The sequence below is a fragment of the Onychostoma macrolepis genome, chromosome 14, assembly GCF_012432095.1.
Source record: "Onychostoma macrolepis isolate SWU-2019 chromosome 14, ASM1243209v1, whole genome shotgun sequence".
NCBI lineage: Eukaryota > Metazoa > Chordata > Actinopteri > Cypriniformes > Cyprinidae > Onychostoma > Onychostoma macrolepis.
Window position 1 is genome coordinate 7,563,539 of NC_081168.1, and position 18,453 is coordinate 7,581,991.

At 36.4% G+C, this 18,453-nt stretch overlaps 3 protein-coding genes across 4 annotated transcripts; 1 reads left to right on the forward strand and 2 right to left on the reverse strand.

The window, feature by feature from the left end:
- Positions 1-1,190: 1,190 nt before the first annotated feature.
- Positions 1,191-6,492, reverse strand: fibpa (fibroblast growth factor (acidic) intracellular binding protein a). Its single transcript, XM_058798651.1, has 11 exons — positions 6,195-6,492; positions 5,829-5,926; positions 5,544-5,742; positions 5,331-5,457; positions 4,488-4,588; positions 4,088-4,221; positions 2,849-2,957; positions 2,650-2,713; positions 2,488-2,574; positions 2,313-2,410; positions 1,191-1,501 (listed from the first exon to the last, which is right to left on the reverse strand). Exons 2-11 carry the CDS (start codon positions 5,911-5,913, stop codon positions 1,432-1,434), a joined length of 1,074 nt encoding a protein of 357 aa, XP_058654634.1. The 5' UTR covers positions 5,914-5,926; positions 6,195-6,492; the 3' UTR covers positions 1,191-1,431.
- A 1,889-nt stretch (positions 6,493-8,381) lies between these two features.
- ccdc85b (coiled-coil domain containing 85B) lies at positions 8,382-12,185 on the forward strand. The gene is made up of 3 exons (XM_058798060.1): positions 8,382-8,399; positions 8,769-9,006; positions 9,122-12,185. Exon 3 carries the CDS (start codon positions 9,282-9,284, stop codon positions 9,882-9,884), a length of 603 nt encoding a protein of 200 aa, XP_058654043.1. The 5' UTR covers positions 8,382-8,399; positions 8,769-9,006; positions 9,122-9,281; the 3' UTR covers positions 9,885-12,185.
- A 1,452-nt stretch (positions 12,186-13,637) lies between these two features.
- Positions 13,638-18,084, reverse strand: fosl1a (FOS like 1, AP-1 transcription factor subunit a). Of its 2 annotated transcripts, none has more exons than XM_058797064.1 (4): positions 17,631-18,084; positions 16,816-17,073; positions 15,718-15,825; positions 13,638-15,619 (listed from the first exon to the last, which is right to left on the reverse strand). In XM_058797064.1, exons 1-4 carry the CDS (start codon positions 17,751-17,753, stop codon positions 15,041-15,043), a joined length of 1,068 nt encoding a protein of 355 aa, XP_058653047.1. In that variant the 5' UTR covers positions 17,754-18,084; the 3' UTR covers positions 13,638-15,040. The 2 variants fall into 2 exon arrangements, with proteins under 2 accessions (XP_058653047.1, XP_058653046.1); XM_058797063.1 differs by having other exon boundaries at positions 16,816-17,076.
- Positions 18,085-18,453: the final 369 nt, after the last annotated feature.

Consider the following 18,453-nt stretch of genomic DNA (forward strand, 5'->3'; position numbering starts at 1 on the left):
ATATAATTTCTTGTTACTAATTGAAATTTACTAAACATGAAATCTGTAGTTGCCTTCTCAAAATTACTGGCAGACAGATTTAGTTAACTAAGAATCTCAAATTGACAAAACAATGACAATCGTTGGAAGAACTACAAAAAAATGAATGCATCTTGAATTTTTTTAGATTCTCTCTTCTGTTTTTACGTTTTGTTTTTTTTCTCTGCACTCTTAAAAATAAAGGTTCTTTATTGGAATTGATGCTTCCATGAAGTACCTTTAACATCCATACAGTGGCAAACGTTTCTTTAGATTATTAATATGATCTTCACACTAAGAAAAAAAATGGTTCTTTCAAAAACAGTTCAGTGAAGCATTCTTTATGGAACCCAAAAATCGTTCTTCTATGGCATGACTTCAAAAACCCATTTTGGAACCTTTATTTTTAAGAGTGTAATACTGAATTCAGAATAGCAGCTAACATACTTTTTATTTTGGTAGAAGTCTTAAGAATAGTATGTTAAATATAGTTTTTACATTTATAAAAACACGTCAGTGACATATGCTTTTGCTTAATTGAGGCTTTTCATATAGCATGTATAATAAAGAAATGATTATACGTCGTACCTCACTCAGTTGTGTTAAGTCACAAAATCAGTTGCGCATTCCTGATGTTAGAGGCATCACATTCAAGCTTCATCAAATTATACAAAGAAATAAACATTGTTTTGCTCTGCAAATGACAAAAGGGCAAACAAATCTGTTTGCCATTAGTCTTGTACCGAAACACCTCTAGAGTAATGTGGTAGGCCTGACAGCTGTCATTACATACCATTATTGCAAAAACACACACATACACCGTGCCACCAAGGCCTGACAAATTGTGGCCCCCTACTGCTTTCCCGGCCCCCAGTGGGCCCACACACAGACCTCACACCCATCGTGCACCCACTTACCCTAGTCTCAAGCCAGAGGGGTCAGGAGTATATGGGCCATAAAGACGCACATGTAAGCCACAACATCCTTTGGACTGTTAGCACGTTATTTGCCATTAAGACCCCCAAATTACGTCAGTCAAAACAAGTATGATCAGTGCATAATCTTGTTCTGAACCTCCATCATTACCAAATATACTGTGTTTTTTTTTCAGTGGGTTTGTTAAATGGGAAAACCCACAAAGCAGAGTTAATGAAAACACAATGCAGACAGTGTCTGAGGAAATCATGCTGTGTTTATTTACAAGTCATACAGTTCTGGAGGCCAAGGGGCGAAAGAATGAAGCAGGGATAGAGGGAGGTGAAGAGATGGACAGCTGGTAGGGGGAAAGGATTAAAGAAAGTAAATGATAAACTGGGAAAAAGTAAACATCAGGCCAAATAATCATCAGATGCATGACTGCATGCAGATGAGTTATCATTAAGGGAGAGAAAAGGCAAAAATGGAGATTCTTCTTTAATCGTGGTACATTTTAAGGATGCAACTTTTGATAACTCCCATGTACCTGGTCCAGACAGCATGGTGCCTGAGAAAAAAAGAGGGAGAGAGGTGTAAAAATGTGTTACTTTTATTCAGCTTATAAATGTTCAGTTTTTAAATACATGTACATTTGAAATGTTTACTTTGATACTTTGATGTGAAATTCTCTTCATAAACACCACCATTGAAAGGTTTGTGGTCAGTAAGATGATTATTATTGTTTTGTTTTTAGAAATGCTTTTATTCAACAAGGATGCATTAAACTGATCAAACGTGACAGTAAAGACTTAATAAATGCTTAATAAAAAAGAAATTATGTTCTTTTGAACTTTCTATTAATCAAAGAACCCTGAAAAAACATATATATATCAGTTTCTTAAAAAAGATCAGTGTTGAAAACAGTCATAATAAGAAATGTTTAAAATCAGCATATTAGAACAATTTGAATGAATGAAAATATATTTAAAAAGAAAACAGTCATTTTAAATTGAAATGATATTTCACAATGTTATTGTTTTTACTGTACTTTTGATCGAATAAATGCAGGTTTTGGTGAGCATAAGAGACTTCTTATGCTCACATTAAAAAATAGTGAAGTTTGAGATAAATACATATTTTCCAAATGATTCGGAGTGTTGTGATTTTGTTTGTATAAACAGGAAACCACATTCCACAGTGGTTAAACCACATAAATGACTGGACAGGAAACAAAGGTGACTACAGATAAAAACAATGTGCATATGATACAGTGACCCCCACTGGTTGCAAAGAGAATTTCCTTTAAACGCAGCAATTGTTGAAAAAAAAAAAAGAAGAAATTACTGTACATACTGTACAACAAACATCGTGAGACTTACTTGAAGGTGTCAAGGATATGTGCCGAATTGGTATAATGAGTAAGGTAGAGGTTCATGTCTATTGATGTCCATTTGTCTGATCGACAAGGTTCAATAAACTGTAAAGAGAACAAGGAATTAATGCTTTGTGAAAACTTCAGATCTGATAGATGCTTTAATTAAACTAAAAAAGTACCTTTTCGACAAGGTCAATGAAGAAATCACGAACATCTTTTGCGTTGATTAATTTGGCAGCGATATTTACAAGGCCCCTTGAAAGATTCTACAGCAGGAGATATTTTGAAATCAAGAATCATGTAGAAAAACATTAATTTCACAAGAATATAAACCCTCTTACCTTAAAATTGGCTTCCATCTCATTGAAGACATTGGTTTTGCCCCGCAGAGCAGTGCACACTAAACTGAGTGGATGAGAGGTTTCATTATTCATATGGCTGAGACAGAGGGAGTACGCATGCAACATTAGGACATTTACAACGGCCCTCCTCAGACCCGTATCGCTCTTCTCCCTGTCCAAATCACTCGCTCACACACACCTTTTGTGTTGATCTAAGAGATCCTTGTCTGTGATTAGAATTTTGAGGTCTTTGAGGTCTTGGAGGAATTCCTTATCCAGATCTACATCCATGTCCTCCGTCATGTTATCTAAGGGAGAGAAATGGTGGATTTTGAAAGAACCGACAAAGACATAAAAGGAGATCTTTTCTTCTGTCAATATTTTTCTAAACCACACAATTAGTCAGACTGACAGTGTCCATTAATAACCTCAGACTAGATGCTCAAGAACATGCAGATGTCAAATTAATTCAGAACATTAAGACATTAATGTATCACTCTGAAGGGGTTTATTTTACAACAATGATCAGTTGATTGTATATTCTCATTCTTAATATATGGCTGCTTCACAAATAAACAGATATTTAATTATTAATCATATATTATGAATAATTTTAATGTATATATTGTAATGTCATGCATTAACTAGTCTATAATGCAGAAATATTATAAATATTATTATTAAAAGTATTTTATCAGCTGATCGTATATTATCTCACTTAATATACAGCTACTTAAATAAGCAAATAAATAATTGGTATATAATTATTATTACTATATTACCATTATGATTATTATAACTGACTGTGTATCTCACTTAATAGTTACTAGATAGATAGACAATTGTTAATATATTACCATTATGATTATCATATATTTTACACTATTATATTAACACAAATTTTATAAATATTGTTTTTAAAGTATTTTATCAGCTGACCATATATCTTACTTACATGACTACTTAAACAAATAAACGTATATGTTATTATTAACATATCACCATTATGATTATTATAAAATTGTATACATTATTATAACAGAAGTAGTATATATATAATATATACTATTACATATAATATTATGGTATAAAACACTTTAAGAATAACCTGAGTGGTACAAGAGACATAATTAAGCGATCTAAATGTAGGGAATGGGCTGCCTGGCATAACGGTCATATAGTTTAGTGGCCATTATAAAAACATATTTGACCATTTAATGCCACGACTGACCAATTTCAAGTGCTTTCCTGTAGCTCAAATAGTAGAGCATGGCGCTAGCAACGCCAAGATCATGGGTTCGATTCCCAGGGAAAGCAAGAGCTGATAAAATGTAAAAACTGTAACTTGAATGCAATGTAAGTCGCTTTGGATAAAAGCGTCTGCCAAATGCATAAATGTAAATGTAAGTATTGCAGATGGCTGTGTAACTGGTCTTACCCACAGCTCCTAGAGTCCAGTTGTTGATGAGCTGCCCAGCACAGAAGGCAAAGTCCTGGAAGGTTAGATACTGCAACTTTTTCTTCCCCGTCTCAAAACGATTATTGGCAAAGAACACTATTGCAGCATAGTCTCTGGAGGAGGAAATGGCAGGATCATTTAGCAAGAGAAGGTGAAAACACACTAAATCAACACTGAAGCAACTGTTCATGGGAACTTGCATTCTCATAATTTTAATGAATAAACAACTGGAAGAATGGATGCATATAATGTAATATCCATTCCTTTTTTGTTATTGTTGTTGTTTGGTTCCTCATTTTCTGAGCTCAATTCTACCAGCATTCTGGATTAATTAAAAAGGTTTAGAAAGAAGAAACTTCTCAGAAACAGACTTTCTCACCTGGCTAATTGATCAGGTAGCAGAAAGTGTTGCCGTATGTTTTCCACCAGGGGGCCTTTGAGTTCTTCCACCACTTTGAACACTCGCTTGAAATTGTCAAACTATATAAGGAGATAGATACAATCATTTCATTTCCAAAAGGGTCTTGGAAAAGTATCCAAGCATAAATATTAGCAACCAATGAGCAGATTATAATCTTGTGGTGTGTTTGTTCTTGGCAGGTTTGGTTTGATTAAACTGTATGCTGGTGAGATTGCTCTGTTAGTGCGGTTCATTTGAGTAAGTATGAATGCTGCCAACCAAACCTTGATGCAAACCAAACAAACTCTGGTGCAATTTGACTGATATATGAACGGAAAATGGACCAAAGACATCTAAACAAACCAAAATCAAGAAGTTATGTCACAAGATGCAACCCTAAAAAGGCAGAATGTTCAAGCACGTTACAGTTCAGTACAGACATGTGAACCACTTTCTGCAGCAGATCTCCATGTGTGAAACAAAGAAATTGTAAATCTGTTTTGACTCCTTTACACGTTTTATAAGCTATTTGTGAGCTGGTAAAAATACCACCACATGTACACACACACAACAAGTGCATGTAGCCCAGCTCATGGTTTTGGACGTTCTGTAAGTTCCCAAAATATGTCATAAAAGCTGTCCAGGTTGTGGCTGTATCCGTATGCCTTGTGTTTAGTATCTTTAGGCTTGGCGTTAAAAAATCACAGTATAAACACTAAGTTAACCAGGACAAAATGTAGAATTTTCTTTTTTGGACCAATAGAACCAAGAGAACCTAATTTAAAGTGTAAACACATCCTTAAATGGAGTCCTTCAGCTCACCTGTCTTCTGCAGCTCTTCAATGTAATGCCTGTCTTTGTACTAACATCATCAAGGTCTTTTTTGGTTCCTTTGGAGAGCTTCTTTCCCAGGACCTCTCGAACAAACGAATCATCAAAAGCATAATACCTAGAAATAAAAAAAAGCAAATAAATGTTTTAAATTAAATAATAGCCAAAACAAAATAAATTGTCAAGACACAAACCAGTGCATACCTTTCAATGAGCATGGCTTGTCTGTCTGGTGGTATCTGAAATAGTAGCTGATTGGCTAGTTTCGCTGGGTGATGCAAAAGTCTCTCGCACATCTGGAAAGTTCTGTACTGGTCCATGGTGTCACTGAGCAGCACTTCTGCACTCGCCTCACACTCCTCCATTACACCTCCTTCTATCCGCACCTTCACTGCATCATTCACTATGAGGGCGACCACATTCACAAATATATTATTAACTTCCTAAACGGAAATTACAACACTTATGGTCTCATGGATAATACTCTACCTGTATATCCATTAAGCCATAGTTGATACACCTCTTTGTCCATAATGGTGGTGTTTCCAACAAATACATCCAGTTCCACAGACATCTTGACATCGGCGCTATATGAACCGTGCAAAATCACATGGTCATGGTTAGTTAATACTAAACAGATGACTGCAACATTTAACGTTACTTGCAAGAATAAAGTGGTATTAAGAGTCTCAATCTTTGACACTAAAGTCAATTACAAGACTGACAGACAGTAGCTATTCCTTACACAGAATTGAAGCTGCGGCCATTAACTAAATATTAACTATTTAACCAAATTTAGCACACCACAGAATGCTACATTACCATGTATTTTCAAAAAATACTACGCGGACTTACCAGACACACGCGTATTAACGCGACAGCAGGTTTTTAATCGCATTCAGATGTCACAACATTAGCTCTTGTTTTGGTAACTTATGTCTAGTTCCGTTCGACTTTTAGTCGCCAAAAACATAAGCTTATCTCATAGGTAAGCGTGCACGCTGTTTAAAGATTATTACCACAAGTTGATCATACACGGATAAGTGGCAACCATCACGTAAATATTTACCAAACCCTAACGGTCACATCTAGCGACTACTTTAACGTTACAGCCATAGCAACAGCACACTGTCGTGTCTACTTCCGGGTGTGCGCCGCATTCATATTACGTCACTTTCACGTGACTGTATGATACTGTAGTTTCTGTTAGCGAGCGCTCGGGTATCATCACATCATCACAACTGCATATTAATTAATGTTTTAGACAATTGACTGAATGTTTTGTCATACCATTGGCATGAAACAGCACTACTATTTTTAAATAAATCCCACTAATATTTTTTAGAACATTGTGATATTTTAATCTATATAGTAGTGTATGATATAATGTAACAATATACATTATGTTTTTAATTTTAATTTTAATTAATCTAAAAGGCCTAGTTGAATACCGAGCCCACCATATTAACATAAACCTGTCGTATAGGCCTAGTTAAATAGTGCTGTTTGTTACTTTGATATGATAAAATAGGAATGCTTAAACTTTCAGATTCAAAAAACATAGTTATGTCAATATTAAGTCAGCTGTAAAGTGAGATTGTGGATCATTGAATACATCCTAGTGTTGTTGACTGGTAATAAAGTTTTTGATTGTGATACAATGTATTTAGCCTAATAAAAGAATCCATGGTGATGGCTGTAACCTCTTCGTGGAAGCAGGTTGTCACATGTTTAATTCCAAGTAGAGTTAACCTAGAAACTGACACCACAATCCTGCCCTATTAGTACTTTGTCCTTGAGCCATTTAGGAGGACACGTCCCCGCCCATACTGTAAGTCATGATACAAAACCATCTGGGTAGAAAGTGTCAAATTAACTACGTTCACATCACTAAATTACTATTTATTTATTTATTTAGCCTGGAAAATAACATGACTTTATAAGATGATAGAATGTAACATTTTTAATATTACATTTTACAACTATAGCTGTTTTAACATGCATTACAGTTTAAACAATTATAACAAGACATGCTACAATACATTTTTTATTTTCTAAAAATCCTAAGTGGACTTACCTGACACAAGCGTTTTATTTAATTTTTTTTAGGTATTATGCATTTGATGATTCGTTTGTTCAAGAGGTCCTCGGCTGACTCCAAATCTTGAAAAATATCACATTTAGATTTATTCATTTAGCAGACACTTTTATCCAAGAGACTTACAAATGAGAAATGCAACAAGGGATTCATCGTGAGGCAATAACATGAGAAGTGTTAACAATACAAAGTTTCAAACATCATCTACAATTGTAAGCTCTAGAACAGGGAGACATTAAGAAAAGCAAGATGTTTTTAAAGACGCTATAAGGTGTGTTCACAATTCTTAAATTTCCAAGAAGATTAGACTGACAAAAACGTTCTCTGAATTTACAATTTGTTTTATTCATATTTAAGTGTATGCCATCATTACCAGATTACTAGGATATTTAATTACAATAATGTTAAATGTTTAATCCCCTGCACCAGTTTAGCAAACATAACTTAAAAAAAAAAAATCCAATTCAAATTGCAATGAACTCTTATTGAATACACAAATATATTTTCAAAACTGCCTTATTATTCTGCACCTCTCCCCTATTGTCTTGCATGCCGTTGTTCACCCCTCCCTCTCGTTTATCCGAAACTGTGGCCTGTTTCCATTCCTGCTCCAGCAACCCCCCTCTCACCCCAGGCCCTGGTTAACACCCCACATTGTTTTGTCCTCGTGCTAGCAATTGTGCCAGAGAGCAGGGCGGAAGGATGTGGCTAAATACCTCGGCTTAAAGTAGAGAAAAAGCTTTTGTCACCCTTTCCGTTACTTTTGTGTGTGTCCCATGTGTATGCAGTCCCATCCCAGCAGTGGGAAGACCTCATCTAGAGATATATTTCAACATAGACCTGTAATAATAACCTTTGCTATGTATATTCAGTGTGTTATAGGAGTATGGTGAGCATTAGACATTAGAAACAGCTGTGAGAGGGGAACTCACTCACTATCCAGGATACAGTAGATTTTTACGGTAAGGGAAGAGGGGAGGGGGTGAAGAAGGGAGGGGAGGAGAGCAGGAGATGGGGGAAGACATCACTGCCTCCCCAACCAACACCACCATCTCCAAAGGAAACACTGTAATCTCAAGGAACATCAACGAATTCCTCAGGAATCACCACGAAGGCAGCCACCATACATTTCAACGTCGTTAATTCGGATTATCCGACATTGTTTCTTTGTAAAAACCGACCAATCGCATGCGGCACTAGCATAACCAGCCTGTCCTACATTTCGACTCTTATTTATTTATTTCTCATATTTACAACGCGTTTCATGCGAACGCTAGCAATTGGATGTTTCTGCCTGTTTAGACACTAAATAGCTCCGTGGTTGTTCACAGGAGTGCACTGGAGAAGCTTTAGGGCGGAGAGAGACGGATGCGGACGGACATTGTGATCCCTGATAATAGCCTACAGAAGAGAAGAGATGCTCCACTGGGATTATTTTAAACCTCCGTGTTGACCTCTCATCCCAACCCGAGGAGCAGGAACAAACACGATTGTGCTTCAGCGATTCCCAGAAGCTAAATACTTAGAAATAAATGCTGCCAATTACGATTTAAAGCACCGAGGAGAGAGGTAGGCCTGTTTAGTGTGTTGCATTCGGGACGTGTTTGATATTTTAATCGTTAAACATGACAAAAAAAGCCAGTTTGCATGTTTACAAGAATTGTGTGTTTTCCTCTTATTATAGGTTATAAATAGCAGCGCGAAGAGGAAATGGAGCGTTTTCTTCGTGCCTGGATGAGGAATGTTGCGATCCATTTACAGTGACAGACATCTCATGTGCCTCGTAAGAGTTATTTTATGGTTTAACCGCTGTAATAGCAATTGACGGTGAATTTGTGCACAATATGGGGAGCGACAGTGAAATACTGAACCGGGAGCTGTCAAAGATGTCCGATGAAGACTTGCTGTCTTGTTCTAAGGAAGAGCTGGTGAGTCGACTCCGCAAAGAAGAATCGGAAAAGATGTCCGCTCTCATACAGCGCGGCCGATTAATCAAGGAGGTCAATAAACAACTGCAGGGACATCTGCTTGAAATCAGGGAACTCAAAGTCATCAACCAGAGGCTGCAAGAGGAGAACCAGGAACTTCGGGATCTGTGCTGCTTTCTGGACGATGACCGTCTGAAAGTGAAGAAGCTGGCCCGTGAGTGGCAACTATTCGGCCATCACGCTGCTAAAGTGATGCGCGAAGACCTCGGCGGATACCTCAAGAAGCTCGCCGACCTGGAGCGGATGCAGGACGGTCTGGTGAAGGAGAACCTGGATCTGAAGGAACTTTGTTTGGTGCTCGAGGAAGAGTGCGTGAGTAGGAGTGATTCCAGCCCGGGCGGCTCCACGGATCTCAACATACCGTGTATGGTGGCCCGGGACGTGGGCGACGGGAGCTCCAGCACCGGGAGTGTTGGCAGTCCAGACCAGCTGCACTTGGTGTGTTCACCAGATGACTGAAGGAGAGGAGCAGAGCCATATTACTTTACCCTTCTCTCTTGATGCTGAGACAGACTTTTTATGTCTACTAAAGTAGTTTACATTTTCTGACAACGACATCTCAGCTATTTCGTTGGAAATAGACCAAGACTTCTAAAGTAGGCTAGTTTACTCATGGCCTTTTGATGCCATAAATACAGTTTCTCTATATTTCATCGATTAACATTTTATAGTTGGCAGACCTTTTAACACTTGAGTGAAATTATTGGGTGCCAGGCAAAACAGAATTATTTTTAAGCTTTAAGGTGACAGACTTTCCTTTCGAAATCAGTCCTCCTGCTAAGAAATCCAGTTTAAAGGGACAGTTCACACAGAAATTAAAGTTTTGTCATAATCTACTCCCACCGATGTCGTTCCAAACCTGTATGACTTTCTGCTGTGGAATACAAAATAATTTTATTTTGAAGAACTGTTTTTATCCATACAGTAAAAGTCAGTGGTGTCCAATGCAGAACTGGACCCTATTGACTTTTATCATGTGGACCAGAGATTTGCAAACGGGGGTTCACAAACGCCTGGGGGGTTTTAAGGGAACTGCAAGGAGTTTGTGAGTGGATGACAAGCTAATAGTTAATTAAATAATAAAAAATAAATACGTTTAAAATAAAAACAGCCCAAAGTAAAACTAAATAACACATTCCGGCAAAATATATGTGACCCTGGACCACAAAACCAGTCATAAGGGTAAATTTTTTGAAAATTTGATTTTTACATCATCTGAAAGCTGAATAAATAAACTGTCCATTAATGTATGGTTTGTTAGGTCAATATTTGAGATACAACTATTTGAAAATCTGTAATCTGAGCGTGCAAAAAAATTTAATATTGAGAAAATCGCCTTTAAAGTTGTCCAAATTAAGTTCTTAGCAATGCATATTACTAATCAAAAGTTAAGTTTTGATATATTTAAGGTAGAAAATTTACAAAATATCTTCATGGAACATGATCTTTACTTAATATCCTAATGATTTTTTAAATAGAAAAAAAATTAAATAAAAGAAGAAGAAGAAAAAAAATTGGGCAATCACTGGTGTGGCATTTTTCAGAATATCTTCTTTTATGTTCTGCAGAAGAAAGTCATACAGGTTTGCAATGAACATGAATAAATCCTTTTTGATTTACGTTCTTTTTAAGATGGTAGGTCTGTTTTTGCAAGATGGTGACTGGTTTTTACCTGGTCTAAGCTAGTTGAAAAACTAGGTCTACGATGGCCTTCCTTCCACCATGTTCCAAAAGCTTCAGATTTTCCAGCAGGCCTATTTATTGTATTAGTAGCATTATTTGAATGTATAATTTTCCAAGTGTTGCAGGAATGTTTCCTCTCATCTCTTACAGGGATTGTAGATAGGGGCAAAAAAATTAGTTTTGGGGTTGACATTTTAAACAACATTGGGAGAAACTAACCATACTGCTAACTTGTACCAGGTTTTACTGTGCACTGATCTGTTCACAGGCTGATGTTTCTCCTACGATGCACTACGACAGGGCTGCAATGAATCTTGAATCTTTAGAGATTCACATTTTTACTAATTAGAGCCATATACTATGTTGTGATCTGTTTAAGATCATTTACAAAAAGCACTGAATCTTTTTCAGCAATGGAGAGGAAATGGTAGTATCAAAGGATTGTGGAAAGCAAAGCCTCCATTGTAAGCAGATCAGATTTTTTGATGTAATATGGCTACATCACGGAGGCCCAAGAATGATTCACTGGAAATGCACGTAACTAGACCACGTTTTTACAATATGAGATTGTTTTTTTTTTGTTTTTTTCTTGTTTGTTTTGAACTGGACAGTATAATTCACTAGATGTAGTGACATGTGCTCCACTAAACTATGTTGCTGTGCTCTGCACTGAATCCAAAATGAACTATCTTTTGCATTAACCCCACTTTAACTACACAGCTGTACTGTACAAAGCTTTTTGTGTTCAGTTGTTGCTTTGACGAGACTTTAATTAATACACACTGAATTGACACTGGTGTTTGGAGGGGAAAACATTGACATGTAGTTTTAAAATTATTGTGCTAGATATTGTTATTATTATAGTCATTTTTGTTGTATTTGCTGCATACTACAAGGCCCTCCTACATAGGATTGTTCTGTTGTACATGTTTTAAATCCAAATATATGATCAGTATTATTTCAATGACTGCAGTTTTATAGCTAAGACCCAGCTCTCTGATTGGTTAGCATTTGTTTTGTTTCAGGCTATGCTCATTGTGAGTGAGATAGCTTTAAATACACTTGACTGACACACCATGTTCTGTTCTTGTCTTTTTTCTTCATACTTTATTCAGCAGTTATTTATATATATATATATATATATATATATATAAAGAAATGCTTATAGTTAATTGTTTTTTATAGTTAATTGCCTTTTAGTATAATTCTAAAAGCATCCCCCTTTAGGTCAAGGTACATGTGTCTTTCTGCTTTGAAATGTTTAATGTCTTTTTAAGGAACACTTTTACATCTCTCAATCATCATTGTATTGTGTTGCACAATGAAAACTATGGAGCTTTGATCATAAACTAAGCATTTATCATCTTACGAAGAAATATTATTTGGAGATATATTGACAATGGATAGTTATATGCATTTTATGTAAGTAGCCTATTATACTGTTATAAAGATCTCATTGATTTACATTACAAGCTATCAGAATTTCATCATACTGTTTGGCCATATAAATATCATTAACTTCACAAAATTGCATATTTTTACTCTGAACAAAACTGAGGTGTTTTTTCCCTCTTTGAATGTGATCACCATATTCTCCTATATAAAACTATATGCCATTAAACCCTGATTTATAAAATATAATACTCAATATCCCAGCAAACTGGGAACATTCAAAGAACTTTGGCTAACATTCTGGTTAAAAGTTCTCTTAAAGTTATGGAGATGTTCTTCCTGTATTGTTAATAGACTGTTCTTTCAAAATTATCTGTTCTTTTAATAATGTTCTCAAAAAAAAAAACATTGTTAATGGAACGTATTTCGTCTTTTAAATGTTCCTGCTATTTTTATAGTATCTTCAAAGAACATTCAAAACTAATGTTTAGAAAATAATAAAATGAAATTTACCCTTAATATTTGTATAACCAAGAAAAAATGTTTAGAATATGCATTTTGAACATTTAGAGAACATTTAGAAAATGTTTTCATAATTTAATGAGAAAGATAGAACATATTTTTGGTAGCTGATGATGCTTTAAAAAAAAAAAAAAGATTTTCTAAATGTTCAATAAAAATAAACTGTTCAATTGTTCAAGAAACTGTTCCATTAGAAGAAGAAAAAATGTCTTAATGAGGTCTTAGTCATGCTGTAGCTCAGGCCCTAATTTATTGATGTTTCACTGGTTTATTTTTAGAATGCTGTTTACACAGCCAGAACAGTAATACTTTCACTGTGACTGGCATACAGAGGTCCTTTCAGCAAAACATGTGCTCGCCGGTTTATTCAGTACAAACTCTCTCTTCATTATCTCAATCATATGTTCTCATGTCTTCTCTAAGTGATAACAGAGGGCACAGTGTGGAGGAAATAGGGTCGCCATGTTTATTTAATTTGTTTTCTGTATATTCAAGATGTCTTGGCCTCTTTTAACTTACGTGTTCTTTCACTTTATTATTATTTTTTCTTCCTCAAGGCATTAGTCATTAGTTGTTTTCCGGGTATTTTCCATCTTTTTGTAACCACAGGCTATGAAGTGATAAGGAAAAATATTTATCCTGAGCAGAGCTTTATTTGTTTGAATTTTTTCATACAACAATTAAAGATCAACATTATAAAAATCAATAGAAGTCCTCATTTTAAGGCACTCTAGTATGTTACAAAACAGCTCAGAGTCATAACATTGCTTTGTATTCCCAATAGCAGCACATATTTTCAGTAATTGTTTATTAGATGTTAAATAGCATGCAACATTTCTCCTTATTAAAGGAACCAACATCAAATCAGTAAAAAATACCTTGTTTTCAAAAATAAATACAACTCTATATGTGGTCAAGCAATAGTAGTGTACTCAATACAGCATAAAGTATATATAATTTACTTCTACTGGCCTGTGAATCTCACTCGTTTGCACTTGTCAAGAAAACATCTTAGTAACAGTTGAAGTGTTTAGTGTAATTTTTGTAACCAGTGTAACAGTGAACTGTCATTGAAGCTCGCTTTCTCAGTGTTGTGTTGTGGTGTTGCAGACATTGTATGTGAAGAACCAGGTAGGCTGCATCCCTTCAGTTTCTTTAAAACTAGCTTATTCAGCATACACTGTTATTATAATGCTGTATTTCTTAAAACCAAGATTAAAAACACAAAATAACAAGACATTACATTGTGTAAATCCACAAACATGTGCATAGCAAGATAGTACAACCAATAAAAACTCTTAACATCTCTAAAATTGGTAACATAATAATAAATAACATAATAGACGCTCTTTAAAAATGGCTTTCCTGAAGTAATTGACATCCCTTCCTGAAAGGCATAATGGTGATAGATCTACACTGTGCTTTCACTCCCAAAGCAACCTCTAAACCTTTTGCAAGCAGGCCAGATTTTTAACTGCTACAGTACCGTCACCAATACACTAAATATGTAGTTGAAGTAAATTACTATAACTTAATAATACTAATATTAATGCCACTACAGTCAAACGTTATGGCTTAAAAGTCAGTCAGTTTTCTTTTCAGTGTTACATACTTATGTGCTGTAAAAATTTCAGTCTACGTCATATGAAGGATGATCATACATTTCATTTTGCACTACACATGCTTAAATGTGAAGTGTCATTTCTACTCCGCTAGTGTCACCAAATGAAATGGCAAAAATACTTTTCCTGAATACTTACTCCATCTGTTATTGGTTCATGCCTACGAATGGCATAGTTGGCTCTCCTTACTATGCTGTGATAGGAAAGCGTGATTTAACGTCAAAAACGTTACACACATCACCTTTAAGTTGTGCTTCTGTATTCTTATAATGCATTCAAGTTGCTTGATAATTGCCATTGAATACACAGGTAAAAGCATAACATATATGCTCGTATATAGTAGTAAGGACACTTTTGGAAGCCATAAACATGTTTTCCCGCACAACAGATGAGAAATTAAAGGGTGAGGATGGTTGGTGAATTGAGAGAGTGATCTGACTGATCTCCACTGCTGCTGCTGCGGCGATGAGCGACGCCACACGGCTGAGGGTGCTGAGAAGACTGGCTGGTACCGTGAGAGCCGGCGAGATTGAGAGCTTGGGATGAAGTCGCAGAGCTGGTATCCATTGAAGAAGAGGGGTAGCTGAAGACCAGGCTGGCAGCAAAAGGGGTCAGAGATGGAGTGGAGATGAGGACAGGAGTATGAAGAGACTCTGATTCCAGAGGTATGCTGGTGACAGTGGAGGCTGAGACTGAAGCTGGAGGTGGGATGGTAATTTTGGGCTTGGGTTTACTAGGCTTGGCATAACTCTTTGATTCTCTGGAAGGTCCAGGAAGATCAGGGTCCGCAGGCTCAATCTTGATTCCACTCAGCGTCGGGAGGTCACTGTTGGTGTCAGAGTCCGAGTCCGAGTCCTGAACTTTGCAGATGGGTCTATGAGCTTCAAGGACCAACTCAAGCTTCTCTTTTTGCTTCTGAAGCTCATCGATTTCCTTCTGCAGACGTGATTTTACATCCTCTAGCTGCTCAGTTTCCTGTGAAAGGAAAGAGTTCAAATGTTAAATTCGGGTCCAAGTAATGCAAAGACATTTTGATTGAAAGGAAACATGGAAATTAAGCAAAATTAACTTACGCTTTGCAATGTGTCAGTCAGTTCACGTCGACGATTCCTGCACTTAGCCGCAGCCATTTTGTTACGTTCCCTTCTAATTCTACGCCGCTCAAGTTCCTCATGGGATAGCTGGAGTGAGTGAGAAAGTAAAGCAAATATAATATAATATAATATTCATGGAGTAGTTTGACATTGTACGCACCTGTAATAAAATATTAAAAAAGTAAAAATGTAAAAAAAAATAATAATAGTAATAAATAAAATAAAAAAATCCTATGTCTAATTAGAACCGTCGGAACCTAATTGGTCAACTCAATTTTTATAGTTGATAAACATGTGAAAATACTGCCATCTAGGGGATGAGATTTTTTATTTAATTTCAAATTCACCAAATACTTTGAGGCAATGTTGCAATTTTCATCTCTGTAATTACTCTATTATGAATCTGTTTATATTCCCTTAATTAATTTCATGCTCTCTTTCTTTTGTGGGCATCATATGCAGTTTCCTGACCTTATATTGATGAATCACCTGCAAACACCCTAGTGACTCAAGTATGACTCATAATGTTTTACTCCAGTGAATCACATGATATCCGATTTCCTGTCTCATTATTTCACTCTCACCCTGCTATATTCAAGACTTGGAGGCATGAGTCAGGCAGGATTTCATGAGTTAATATTGAATGAGCATCTCTGGCTTTCATCTGGGGTTGATGTGGTCTTGTAAATAGCATACTATAAGATCGTTACATGTATAAGCAAGTCTTTTTTAACATACAAAATTAGCGTTTACAGCTGAATACATAGTTCAAACTCTTAAATAAGCCCAAATAAGATTCACACCCTGAATGTATCATCAAACACGTTCACGCATACAGCCAAGACACACTAGAGACAACAGGATATTACACATTTTGGGTCTTGTACACTTTGATTAGGGCCTGCCTCGGCTTTAGATTTACACGCATGGCTGGTTTTGGTTTTGGCCAAGACCACCGTCAGAAATGGACAGGATGACAGGTGAACATAGTGACAAACCATGCTGTCACAGTCTCTCGTCGTGACTCATCACAGCCTCATCACATAGACAGACTGACAGCCATTAAATTGGACTTACATGTTCATCATTTCTGCTTCTTGTTGAGCTACCAACAGCCGTAGCTGCTCTAATAACACCCGGACGGGACAGATGTAATTGGGAAAGTTGAGGATTCATAGATGGGATTCTTGGCGGCAGTTGGTAGGATGGTCGAAGTGCCCTGGATGGCCCCGGGGTGCCTAGAATGGAGGGCTGAAGCATCCATTGAAGGTCCTGGTTTGAAGTTATGGCATTGAGACTGGGCACAAAATGACTGGATCCTGCCACAGAATATTTCTGCTTCAAAGTACAAGAGACACAGACAATATATCATAGGTTGCCAAGGCAGAGGTATTAGATATATAGGGAGGAGACTTTATTATATCTCATTATGACTCAAAAACCCATTGTTGTGTTTGCAGAAACACCCAGATATAAAAACCAACCTGAATCATTAAATCTTATATTATTATTATTATAATTATTTTATTGCGTTCTGCCCTGGTCTCTGTTTTGGGTATATTTATTTGGTCATTAATCTTAAACAGGGGCCCTTAAATCTACTATAGAATCCACAGGGAAGACATTTAAAATGTGTTGTATTAAAATCCTAAATAAATAATGGTTTGTTAATACATAAGAATTACAACTAATTTCTAAATAAATGATATTTTGAGCATTAAAGCATAATGATATGTTAAAGTTCATGATTAAAATGTTACTTTTTGTCTTAAAAGAACAATTTAGAAAATTATACCGTAACTGCCATTTATTATTATTCATCCATATCTCATCTTGAATTTTAAGAAGAGTATAACAAATGACTTTAATAGATATGAGATAAAGACACTTACCTGTTGTTGTTGTTGAGTTGTGACAGCGGTTGTACCGAGAGGCGCAGAGCTCGAGCCTGATCCAGAGCTGTTATCTGGGAAGGTCCGATCGATTCCTCTGCCCAGGTTTCCGTAGTTGTACATGTATGCCGTTGACTCTTCAGTAATCCAAAGGAAACTGCTGACTAACTCTGTGAACTCTGTGTCGCTGCTTACTTTTCTAGGTCTGCTTTCCCAAAAAGGTTCCTCCTACTTATACCACTTGACAGTTCACGCGAAATTCAAAAGCAAGTTAAAAATCTACCTTATTGCGGGAAAGCGGTAGAATGTACCACGATACATCTGGGGGAGTCTAGCAGTGTCTGTCAACGTTTAAAATGTTCATATTGCTGACAGAGGTAGAATAAATGCAAAAATTCTGTTTTACGAAGAGTGTAATATAATTCTGTTTTTCGGTCAGACTGGTGGTTTTGAGTGTGCACCTGAATATAAATAAGTGCTCAAGAGCGGTACAGTTTTCGCCCCTCCCAATTTACGGGAAATGGTGTTGCCAGTTTTTAGAATGACGTAAGGTCACATGGAATATTACGTATATGACCATATATGGGTTTTTCCGGGAACTCCTTCTGTTTGAGCTAGCGCTCTCACAATTATGACAACTCTGAATCGAAACTTGAGCTTTTTACAACAGCTTTGGTTATTTATTATTTAGTTATTCCTTCGAGATTATTTATTATTTAGCTATTCCTTCTTTACTGTTTCTGTACTAGCACGCGGGTTTATGTTAACACTTGGTAAGCAGCGTGTGGTCTGCTTTTAATTGGACACAGCAACCAATTCACGT

Coding starts and splice junctions, on each gene's coding strand:
- fibpa (XM_058798651.1), bottom strand. CDS start 5,913: ATGTCTGTGGAACTGGATGTATTTGTTGGAAACACCACCATTATGGAC. Junction 2,958..4,087: donor CTGGACTCTAGGAGCTGTGG/GTAAGACCAGTT, acceptor TCTCTCCCTTAG/ATAACATGACGGAGGACATG. Junction 2,411..2,487: donor TCATTGACCTTGTCGAAAAG/GTACTTTTTTAG, acceptor TTCTCTTTACAG/TTTATTGAACCTTGTCGATC.
- ccdc85b (XM_058798060.1), top strand. CDS start 9,282: ATGGGGAGCGACAGTGAAATACTGAACCGGGAGCTGTCAAAGATGTCC.
- fosl1a (XM_058797063.1), bottom strand. CDS start 17,753: ATGTACAACTACGGAAACCTGGGCAGAGGAATCGATCGGACCTTCCCA. Junction 17,077..17,630: donor CAACTCAACAACAACAACAG/GTAAGTGTCTTT, acceptor TGTACTTTGAAG/CAGAAATATTCTGTGGCAGG. Junction 15,620..15,717: donor TGACTGACACATTGCAAAGC/GTAAGTTAATTT, acceptor TTCCTTTCACAG/GAAACTGAGCAGCTAGAGGA.